This window comes from Chrysemys picta, chromosome 9 (assembly GCF_011386835.1).
Source record: "Chrysemys picta bellii isolate R12L10 chromosome 9, ASM1138683v2, whole genome shotgun sequence".
Classification (NCBI taxonomy): domain Eukaryota; kingdom Metazoa; phylum Chordata; order Testudines; family Emydidae; genus Chrysemys; species Chrysemys picta.
Window position 1 is genome coordinate 130,994 of NC_088799.1, and position 12,102 is coordinate 143,095.

The window sequence follows — 12,102 nt, forward strand, 5'->3', positions numbered from 1 at the left end:
AGAACAACATGCCGGGTCATCATCCGAGACTGCTAGAACATGAAATATATGGCAGAATGCAGGTAAAACAGAGCAGGAGACATACACTTCTTCCCCAAAAAAGAAGAACAGGAGGACTTGTGGCACCTTAGAGACTAACAAATTTATTAGAGCATAAGCTTTCGTGGACTACAGCCCACTTCTTCGGATGCATATAGAATGGAACATATATTGAGGAGATATATATACACACATACAGAGAGCATAAACAGGTGGGAGTTGTCTTACCACCTCTGAGAGGCCAATTAATTAAGAGAAAAAAAACTTTTGAAGTGATAATCAAGCTAGCCGAGTACAGACAGACAGTTAGATAACAAGTGTGAGAATACTTACAAGGGGAGATAGATTTAATGTTTGTAATGGCTCAACCATTCCCAGTCCTTATTTAAACCGGAGTTGATTGTGTCTAGTTTGCATATCAATTCTAGCTCAACAGTTTCTCGTTGGAGTCTGTTTTTGAAGTTTTTCTGTTGTAATATAGCCACCCGCAGGTCTGTCACTGAATGACCAGACAGGTTAAAGTGTTCTCCCACTGGTTTTTGAGTATTTTGATTCCTGATGTCAGATTTGTGTCCATTAATTCTTTTGCGTAGAGACTGTCCGGTTTGGCCAATGTACATGGCAGAGGGGCATTGCTGGCACATGATGGCATATATCACATTGGTAGATGTGCAGGTGAACGAGCCCCTGATGGTATGGCTGATGTGATTAGGTCCTATGATGATGTCACTGGAATAGATATGTGGACAGAGTTGACATCGGGGTTTGTTACAAGGATAGGTTCCTGGGTTAGTGGTTTTGTTCAGTGATGTGTGGTTGCTGGTGAGTATTTGCTTTAGGTTGGGGGGTTGTCTGTAAGCGAGGACAGGTCTGTCTCCCAAGATCTGTGAGAGTAAAGGATCATCTTTCAGGATAGGTTGTAGATCTCTGATGATGCGCTGGAGAGGTTTTAGTTGGGGGCTGAAGGTGACAGCTAGTGGTGTTCTGTTATTTTCTTTGTTGGGCCTGTCTTGTAGGAGGTGACTTCTGGGTACTCGTCTGGCTCTGTCAATCTGTTTTTTCACTTCAGCAGGTGGGTATTGTAGTTTTAAGAATGCTTGATAGAGATCTTGTAGGTGCTTGTCTCTATCCGAGGGATTGGAGCAAATGCGGTTATATCTTAGAGCTTGGCTGTAGACAATGGATCGTGTGGTGTGTCCTGGATGGAAGCTGGAGGCATGTAGGTAAGTGTAGCGGTCAGTAGGTTTCCGGTATAGGGTGGTATTTATGTGACCATCGCTTATTAGCACAGTAGTGTCCAGGAAATGGACCGCTTGTGTGGATTGATCTAGGCTGAGGTTGATGGTGGGATGGAAATTATTGAAATCATGGTGAAATTCCTCAAGGGCTTCTTTTCCATGGGTCCAGATGATGAAGATGTCATCAATGTAGCGCAAGTAGAGTAGGGGCATTAGGGGACGAGAGCTAAGGAAGCGTTGTTCTAAGTCAGCCATAAAAATGTTGGCATATTGTGGGGCCATGCGGGTACCCATAGCAGTGCCGCTGACTTGAAGGTATATATTGTCCCCAAATGTGAAATAGTTGTGGGTGAGGACAAAATCACAAAGTTCAGCCACCAGGTTAGCTGTGACATTATCAGGGATACTGTTCCTGATAGCTTGTAGTCCATCTTTGTGTGGAATATTGGTGTAGAGGGCTTCTACGTCCATAGTGGCCAGGATGGTGTTTTCTGGAAGATCACCGATGGATTGTAGTTTCCTCAGGAAGTCAGTGGTGTCTCGAAGATAGCTGGGAGTGCTGGTAGCGTAGGGTCTGAGGAGAGAGTCTACATAACCAGACAAGCCTGATGTTAGGGTGCCAATGCCTGAGATGATGGGGCGTCCAGGATATCCAGGTTTATGGATCTTGGGTAGCAAATAGAATACCCCTGGTCGGGGTTCTAGGCATGTGTCTGTACAGATTTGTTCCTGTGCTTTGTCAGGGAGTTTTTTTAGCAGATGGTGTAGTTTCTTTAGGTAATCCTCAGTGGGATCAGAGGATAATGGCCTGTAGAATGTGGTGTTAGAGAGCTGTCTAGCAGCCTCCTGGTCATATTCCAATTTATTCATGATGACGACAGCACCTCCTTTGTCAGCCTTTTTGATTATGATGTCAGGGTTGTTTCTGAGGCTGTAGATGGCGTTGTGTTCTGCATGGCTGAGGTTATGTGGCAAGTGATGTTGCTTTTCCACAATTTCAGCCTTTGCACGTCGACGGAAGCACTCTATGTAGAAATCCAGTCTGTTGTTTCGACCGTCCGGAGGAGTCCACGCAGAATCCTTTTTTTTTGTAGTGCTGGTAGGGAGGATTCTGTGGGTTAGTATGTTGTTCAGAGGTATGTTGGAAATATTCTTTGAGTCGGAGACGTCGAAAGTAGGATTCTAGGTCACCGCAGAACTGTATCATATTCATGGGTCTGGAGGGACAAAAGGAGAGGCCCCGAGATAGGACAGACTCTTCTGCTGGGCTAAGAGTATAGCTGGAAAGATTAACAATATTGCTGGGTGGGTTAAGGGAACTACTGTTGTGGCTGCTTGTGGCATGTAGCAGTTTAGATAGTTTAGTGTCCTTTTTCCTTTGTAGAGAGGCAAAGTTTGTCTTGTAAATGGCTTGTCTAGTTTTTGTAAAGTCTATCCATGAGGAAGTTTGTGTGGAAGGTTGGTTTCTTATGAGAGTATCCAGTTCTGAGAGCTCATTCTTAATCTTTCCCTGTTTGCTGTATAGGATGCTGATCAGGTGATTTCGCAGTTTCTTTGAGAGTGTGTGACACAGTCTCTCAGCATAGTCTGTGTGATATGTAGATTGTAATGGATTTTTTACCTTTAGTCCTTTTGGTATGATGTCCATCTGCTTGCATTTGGAAAGGAAGATGATGTCTGTCTGTATCTGTACGAGTTTTTTCATGAGGTTGATGGATTTCCACTCCATACGGCTAAATGCAGTGCCTTGCATAATGAAAGGTTTCAGAGTAGCAGCCGTGTTAGTCTGTATCCGCAAAAAGAAGAACAGGAGGACTTGTGGCACCTTAGAGACTAACAAATTTATTAGAGCATAATAAACTCCCCAAGGAGTTCAGTCACAAATTTAATTAACTCGTTTTTTTAACGAGCATCATCAGCATGGAAGCATGTTCTCTGGAATGATGGGCGAAGCATGAAGGGGCATACAAATGTTTAGTATATCTGGCACCTAAATATATTGCAATGCCAGCTACAATATGCCATGTGAATGCCTGTTCTTTACTTTCTGGTGACATTGTGACTAAGAAGAGGGTAGTATTATCTCCTGTAAATGTAAACAAACTTGTTTGTCTTTGCAATTGGTTGAACAAGGAGTAGGACTGAGTGGACTTGCAGGCTCTAAAATTTTATATTGGTTTATTTTTGAATGCAGTTATGTAACACACACAAAAATCTACATTGTAAATTGCACTTTCATGACAAAGAGATTGCACTACAGTACCTGTATGAGGTGAATTGAAAAATACTATTTCTTTTGTTTATCCTTTTTACAGGATAAATATTGCAAATATTTGTAATAAAAAATAATATACACTTTGATTTCAATTACAACACAGAATACAATATATATGAATGTAGAAAAACATCCAAAATATTTAATAAATCTCAATTGGTATTCTAGTGTTTAACAGTGCGATTAAAACTCCGATTAATTGCGATTCATTTTTTAAATTGTGATTACTTTTTTTGAGTTAATCGCATGAGTTAACTGTGATTAATCGACAGCTCTAGAATAAATTTTCATGCACCAAAGGAATAAACCTGCTAACAGAACATAATGTAGTGGAACCAAACAGTAGGACAAATCCTGCCATTCTTACTTAATCCTTTTTCAAGCAAATGGCCCACCAAAACAATGAGAAACCCATTCCATTAGTTTGCCTAAAGGACAGCAGGATTTGGAGCTGTATGTTTCACATGTTTCTGGCTGCAGTATGATACTTAACTGACTGAAATGTGGGCACTCAGCATATCAAAACAAACCCTAAGTGGTCCAAGAAAAAGAAAAGGAGTAGAAGCTGTAAATGAGGGAGTCTTTTCAGGCAACAGTATGAATTTACCAGACTAAAACCCCTCCCACTCATATGGGCAAGATGGGTCTACTTTTCATGCAGTTTGCAATGAAGCTCTGCTGGCTCCAAATTGCAGTTTGGGGATTTTTAATAGGAGTTTGTGGTTCAACACAGAGACTACAATCATTAATGTGGGGAAAGAAGACCGTAGTACCAGGTGCTCAGGTACCACTGAGAGGGGCATGCTGCAAGAATCAAGATAGAATAGGAAAGAAACCAAGAGATCTCGTCACCAGTCAGTGTACATTTCAGGATTGGGAACTACTGATGTAGTTAACACGACACAAATCTGCACATTTGTGGTGCCCCAGTTGCAAGTATTGTGTGCATTCTGTCTCCGGGCCAGAGAGAGATTACAATTAAACAGAGCATCAGTCTAAAATTGAAGGATCCTGTCTCTTTGGTCTCCCTCTGGGTCTTTGTACTGAGGTCAATGATCAGCACTCTGCTTTCTATGCCCACCCTGTGGAAGACGAGCCACATCCTGATCAGTTCGCTCAGCATAGATACCCCTGCTGCTCCTATACCATGGTAGGTGAATCCTTGAAGCAATGTTTCATGGTCTCAAATTCAGAGTGGTCTCCTTTCCCACTCCAGTGTGATGTTTAGGTCTTTGTGCTCCAAGGATTCTCCAAAAGGTCAGGATGCAAACATGAATTCAAACAAAATCAAGGTGGTCTCTCTTGTAAGAGCACCTCTACTTGTGATTACAGAGGCAAATCCAAAGGCCCAACTTACTGGTGGGATCGCAGCTCAAGCCTTGCATGGCATGCATATATTCATCACCCAGCCAAGCCTGGTAGTTCTGATTTGTGATTGGAACCAATTCTGTGGTGGTGTCTTTGAAGAGAAGATTCTTTGCATTGTAAGCTGCAGAGTCAAACATCTGAAATCTTTGCTGTAACATTAAGGAAAGAGAAAGTGTCTATAAGGCAAACACACCTTTATCTAATGCTTGGTCTACACTTAAAAAGTTAGGTTGACATGGCTCCCTCAGTGAGTGTGTTTAAAAAGAAACCACACCCCTGACTGACATAGCTCTACTGACCGAAACCCCAGTGGAGATGCAGCTATGTTGATTGGCAATGCTTCCGTTGATACAGCTGCTGTTGTTCAGGGAGGTGGCATCTTCACACTGATGGAAAAATCTCTTTTGTTGGCATAGGCTGCAGCTACACTATGGGGTTATGCCTGCATAGGTACGCGAACATGGCTATGCTGGTATAATCTGTGTCTACACTACTGCAGCACAGCTACAGTATTGCCACAGTGTAGATGGTTCCTACATCAATGGAAAAAGTTTTTCCACTAATGTAGGTAATCCGCTCTCTGAGAAGCAGTAGCCCGGTTGATGGAAGAATCTTTCCATCAATCAAGCCGCATCTACACCAGGGGTTAGGTCGACCTAACTACGGTGCTCAGGGTGCAACATTTTTCACAGCCATGAATGAGTTGCTAGGTCAAACTAAGTTGTAGGTGTACACCAGGCCATAGCTTAAGTAATGTTTAAGTCTGGGGTGAAAGTAAAGTCTAGTTGGAAACCTTGGCATTGAGGGCACTATCTCACTTGTACCTTCACAAGGCATAAACAATTGCCCCTCAAGAAATTCAAGCCTTGTTCAGTGTCTCTTGGTATTTGGGGGCAAAGAAAGTGGTGTGAGACCACAGCCACATTTTGTGGCTGAAATCCATCTCTAGGCCTGATCTTCTCAGCTGCTGAGTGCCCTCCACTCCCATTTAATTCTCACTGAGCTGAAGGTGCTCAGCATCCCACAGGATCAAGCCAGGTGGATGGAGGGGCAACTAAAAAATCAGTACAACAGACACCAAAAAACGTAATCCACCTGCCCCTGCTTAAGCATCTGGAAGATGAGTGACCCATCGGTGTCAGGTCTGACGACAACAGCGTGAGCTGGAACTCGGGCCAGGTGGCATTTCCTCCAGTCTGTAACCTCAGCTGTGCTGCCATCGCGGCAGAGAAGCTGGAAGTCCCTGGAGTGAAGCTCTTGGGCCCATGAGGAAGGAGTCTGGCCTGAAATCAAATAGAACACAGTTATGAAACAGCTTCCAGAATCACGCTGATGGACACAGAGCTGCTGATGCATCTGTCTCCCTCTGACTCTGCTCTACCCATCCAGCCACACTATTTCTAAGGTACCTAATCACATGAGCAGCAATTCTCCACTACATTCTGCCTGATTTTCCCTACAGCTGCATAAAGCAGGAGGAAAGCTGGCTTAACAAACTACTCGAGAATTTCTCCTGTCTAAGGGTACTCTCTAAGAGGTGAAGAACCAACAGTGGCTGTAGGCCACCCTATTACCTCATATTCCCCAATGTATGGTTGGGGGAAATATAATATGGTTGAAGCTATTCCTTTGGCTTCAGATATAACCCTATGAGACTGTAAGCAGTTGAACAGAAATTAAAACAGTGTGCAGGCAGCTCTGAATTACGCTCGGGACCACAGCAGTGCTGAGACGGTCCTAAAATCCAGGGGCCACAAGGGTGACCCAGAACAAACTTTTACACCCACCCACCCAGGTGTCCTGCACTAAATGGAGCTCCACTGGATTTAAAAAGTGGGACCTTGATATCTAAGTGGTATATACTCACAGGTATACTCAATAAATGCCATGGGTATAGGGGTGGTTGCATTGATTAGTGGTACTACAAACTAAGCTCCCTTCTACCTGTTTTTGCTGAGATTTCTGAGTAGAGAGGCGCCTAAGCCACAATTATTTGTATTCAACTTTTAAACTATCCCAAAGTCCAAGGCTGTTTGGATCCAGGATTTTGGTTCAGGTTAATCTCTGCTTCCAGAGTGCAATTAAAGATCCCACTTTACTTTTTGCTGAAATTGCCAGTCGATTTGAAAATGTCTGACCTGGGGACATTTCTCTTTCCCTTGTGTTCACATGGTGTTCTGGCTTTATTGCATCTTTGCTTATTCCTTGCATCAGAATAAATTCTGAACATATGACATTGCTCTTATTGTTGGGATCACCAAATTTACAATGCTTTAGAGAATACAGCTGGACTTTCAAGTGAGAGATGAACCCTTACATTACTCACCATCTGTGTTTTCAGACACTGTGCTGTGCTTCACAAAGGCGACATCTCCAGCTCCTTCAGCTAAACACCTACCATAAATCAGACTATATTTATACACTATTAATCGTAAGTATGGAATACTGCTCAGTGACAACAGGAGGCCTGTGCAGTGCAATGTACCCAAAGACCACCAGTAGAAAGATGCTGAACTATTTGCTATCTTTATGCTGTGTGTAAGGATCAAGGCAGAGGCTAATGGCTAGTAGGGCAGGTGCTGACAATGCTTGGTGTGATACAAGACACAAATATCAAATGATTCCCTGCCCTGAAAAATCTACAGTCTCAGACAGACACAAGACCCACTGGAAAATCTGGAATGAGGAGTCACTGTTTAAAATAAAATTATACAGATTTTTTAATTTGTGACATCTGTGGGGGCCTGGTCCAGGCCATGGGGATTGGGAGGGTTTGACACACATGCACGCAGGGAAGAGAATAAGGTACAGAGGAATGGGAGACGTAGAGAGAAGAGGTATTAAGGCTGGCATTGGCGAAGTGGAGGAGGAGGGGAGCACAATATGAGATAAGGGAACTAATTGTACTTGCAAAGGGAAGCTTCAGATTTACCAAATAGCTGGCTAAGCCTAATGTTCAGGTATGAAAACTGTCAGGGCTCATCAGCTCTTGTTAAGATTGCATCAAATCCAAGCATGTTCAGCACTTATGGATCTGTGATCAGGTGAATATCAAGATTTGTTTTCCCAGGAGGTGAATATTGATGAAGACAAAAACAACTTAAATGGGATTTCCATGCACAAAACAAGTAATGACACCTAGAGTTTTTATCAAAGAACAGATATGCCTTTGGCCTGAGTACTAGTGCACTGGTTCCCAAACTGGGGGGCGTGAAGAAATTCTAAGGGGGGCGCATGAGGCTGCCCAGCCCTTGAGCTCCTGGCTGGGGAGTCTAGCCTCCGGCCCCTCCCCTTCCGTCCTCCCTCCCCTGCAACAACGCCGCTGCACGGGCAGTGCAGCTTGCGCCTGCCCACCTCCCAGGCTTTCCAATAAGCCAGCCCTGCCGCTCTGAGTAGCCTGGTAAGGGGGCAGGGAGCGAGGGGAGAAGGGGTTGGGTAAGGGGCAGGAGGACTCAGGGGGCAGTCAGGGGACAGGGAGCAGTTGGATGGGGCAGAGGTTCGGGGTGGGGGGGTGGTCAGGAGACAGGGAACGGGGGGGGGGGGTTGGATGATGGTAAAGGAGAGGTGGGGGCATGAGAGTTTCTCAAAAATTAAAAAGGGGGTGTGATGCCAAAAAGTTTGGGAACCACTGAAGTGAAATTATAGTGAAATTATTTTAAGATTACCTCAAATTATAAATTCACTTAGTTTTATGTTTTAACAGATTTTCTACTAGCTTTATTCATTGGCTCTCTGGAATTCTGCTGAAAGTCAATTGGGGCTCAGATATCTTGCCAATGGGCACAGCATATACAGACAAATGTTAAACATTAAACACCAAGCTTTACCTGAAAGCCCCGCTGTAGTCATAATACTGCTCTTTTGAATTTCTTTCACATTTGTCCTGCCCAGATGCGTCCCCTTTACAGAGCTGACAGAGGGATTTGGGGTAATTTACATTATTGGCTCCAGGAACACAGCTTGCACTGAAATATTCACTAACAGCTACAAGTAAAATTAAGGTAACAATATTTTAGCAACTAAAACCAAAACCAAAAATAGCAAAAACACATTTTAACAAACCTTAATTATACATTTCTATACATTATCACTTTTTTAATAGCTTCTGTTGGCTTTTAAAAACAGTTTATACATAAATACACTGGGCTAAATTCTGATCTGAGCTGCTTCAGGTCAATTCTCAGTTAGAATGAGGTGAAAGGTGAAAAAATCAGCTAGAAGCCAAAGTTCTTGTCCCTGTGAGTGCTTCCACTATCCAGGGAGCCCATATTCATGCCAATGTTCAGTGACAGGGCCTCTCTGGAAAGCAGGTTACATCCCAGCAGCCCTTACCTTTTGGAACACTGCATCCCATCACTGACATGCGACCACTATCAATGAGGTAGCCAACAGGAACATTCCAGCCAACTGTTCTGTTGATGCCTGTGTGGCATGACTTTACACCCTTCAAACTGTTGATGCTAATGAAGGAATTTTTTCTGACAACAGCCACTGCATAGTATGAAGTGCCAATTTCTGCATAGGAACAAAAAGGGATCATAATGAAACTAATATAGAAGCAGTATTACGATAAGAGACATTGACCTGACACCTTTTCATAATCTTCCTCATCCATATTCAAAGGGCACAAAGATCACATCCCTGGTATGACGCCACTGACCTCAGTAATAAATTCGACCTGTTGTTTCTTCCTTGTGTAAATGTTTTTGTAAATAAAGCCATATTTAGCTGAAATATTTAGACTTTAATTTGTAAAAGAAAAGCCCCATAATTACCTTCTAATTTATTAATTTTTATTTTATAGCATCAGGGCCCATTAGCACCAAGAGTATCAAGGGGCAAACATTATTTTCACCAGTTTATGGTTGATGTGATTCACAAATTCATAAAGCTTACCACCACAATTCTAATTCGACTCCTGTGTATCACTGGCCATTAAATTTCATCCAGTTACCTTTATATTGAGCCACATAATTTGTGTTTGACTAAAGATAACTTGCATTTGACTGAAGGTTAAGGAAAAGCATCCAATCTTGATCTGAAGACATCAAGGAGAATCCACCACTTCCCTTTGTAGTTTGGTTAATCACCCTCATTGTTAAAACTTTGTGCCTAATTTCTAATTTGAAATTTACCTGCTTGTGAGTCTTAATCTGGAAAACTCCTGAATGCTAACTGCACAAGTGCCATTAACTTACTCTCTGAGGACTTCAGGATGTCACCTATGGCTTGTCTACATTTACAGTTTTCTTCACATTTCTCTCCCAACACCCAGCTGCACTAGCAGTTCCACCAGTGGTATTAATGGCAATGGTGGGAGCACTAGTGTAGACCAACTAGCTACCATTTAACCAGCATAATTAAAGAGCTGCTTTTAGCTGGGTAAGAGTAAATGGAGGTTAAAATTCTAGTGGACTACCTACACTAGTACTCCCATCATGTTATCACTTGGATGGCTGGATCCATGACGATGGGAGAATTGAAGGAAAGTGCTAATGTAGACAAAGCCTATGTCTGAGTTCCCTCTCAGTGAAATAGGGACAGAAGGTCAGATTTTACAGTCTGTACTTATCTTAGTCCCACTAAATGCCAGGAGAATGATCCTGCTTCCATTGAAATAAATGGCAAACCTCATGCTGACTTCAATTGGAGCAGGATTAGGCTAACAGTCCTACAAGGCATGAGTGAGACATCTAGGTCTGGGCCCAAGCATTCTTTCATTAACATATATTAACTTATTTGTTTATTTTTGTGTAGTGTTTGGAATATAGAAAGCACTAATGGCTAAGTATAATTCATATAACCTTCGGATTAATGCTGGGCCCGTGCCTGGCGCTCCAACCAATTTGGGGGCCCCCACAGGAGCACCAGAACCTGTGTAGAAGTGGGGGGGGGGCCACCGGTTCTGAAACTGTGACCCTGCCCCATGGTCCTCCTCTTTCCCCTGAGGCCCCACCCCCTGGCCTGGCCGGAAGCCAGAGGCAGGCCATGGTAATAGCCACCCAGAGAGCCTGTGCCACTATGGGGAGCTCCAGACCCTCTACCTGCCCTGGGTGGTTGGGGGAAAGAGTGCCCAAGAACAGCCCCTTGCTCATGTCTCTGCCCCTCGGGGTGTGCCACCCAGGGCAGGTGGAGAGTCTGGGGCTCCCCACAGTGGCCCGGGCTCCCTGGGTGGCTCTTACCATGGCCTGGCTCCAGCTTCTCAGGGGGGAGAGGAAGAGCAGGGGGTGGGGTCCTGTGGTGGTGGGGTGCTGTACCCCACCTCAGCCTCTCACCACCACTGGGAAGAGACTGGTGCCACTAGCAGGACCTGCGCTTCACTGCAGGAGAGCTGATCACCTCGCCACAAAGCGCAGCCCCTCCTGCCACCACTTCACACCTACATTCATGTTAAAAAGTGGGGGGTGGGGTGGGTCCCTCTGCCCCCTCCAGTTCTAGTGCCCCTGGGATGAGGGGCCCCAAATGTTCTTTGTACCCAGGGCCCGAAAAAATCTTAATCCAACTCTGCATATAACAAATCATGTTGTGGGGATGGGGAGCCAGACATAGAAGAGACTAGACTTGAGGAAAGACACATTTTTAATGTATCAGAAGGGTAGCCGTGTGCCACAGGACTTAAAGGTGCCACAGGACTCTCTGTTGCTTTTTACATTTTTAATGGAATTTGTAAAAAGCCCTTTGACAACATCCAGGTACCTTGGAAGAGGGGGGAGAAGAGAGGGCAAATAGATTAATTGATTTTAAGACTAGAAGGGTCCTTTGTGATCATTTCCTATAACTGCCTGGATAATACAGGCCATAGGACTTCTCTGAATTAATTCCTGCTTCATGTCCAATAGCTGTGGTTAAACTACAGCATATCTTTTAGAAAAGCATCCAATCTTGATTTTAAAATGGCCAGTGATGGACAATCCAACACAACCTTTAGTGAATTGTTCAGATGGTTAATTGCTCTGCCTGTTAAAAATTTGTATCTTATTTCTTGTCTGAATTTGTCTAGCTTCAATTTCTAGACACTGGAACTTGTTATACCTTTGTCTGCTAGATTGATACATTTCTGTTTGCACATAGGTGCTTGTAGACTGTGATCAAATCACCCCTCAACTTTCTCTTTGATAAGATAAATAGATTAAGCTCCTGGAGTTTCTAACTATAAGATACGTTCCAATCTAATAACACTGC

The 12,102-nt window shown here is 43.7% G+C and overlaps 1 protein-coding gene across 4 annotated transcripts in view; it reads right to left on the reverse strand.

Moving 5' to 3' along the window:
• The window catches only part of MELTF (melanotransferrin), a 69,696-nt gene that overhangs the window by 32,007 nt on the left and 25,587 nt on the right, over positions 1 to 12,102 (reverse strand). For all 4 annotated transcript variants that reach the window (XR_002889908.3, XR_002889907.3, XM_024111932.3 and 1 more), the window contains 5 exons: positions 9,253 to 9,435; positions 8,748 to 8,904; positions 7,247 to 7,314; positions 6,016 to 6,203; positions 4,910 to 5,069 (listed from right to left, as the gene is read on the reverse strand). Coding sequence is in view for 2 of the 4 variants with exons in the window: in XM_024111932.3 (XP_023967700.2) it covers positions 4,910 to 5,069; positions 6,016 to 6,203; positions 7,247 to 7,314; positions 8,748 to 8,904; positions 9,253 to 9,435 (756 nt within the window). In the remaining 2 variants the exon portion in view is untranslated. The remainder of the gene's footprint in view (positions 1 to 4,909; positions 5,070 to 6,015; positions 6,204 to 7,246; positions 7,315 to 8,747; positions 8,905 to 9,252; positions 9,436 to 12,102) is intronic.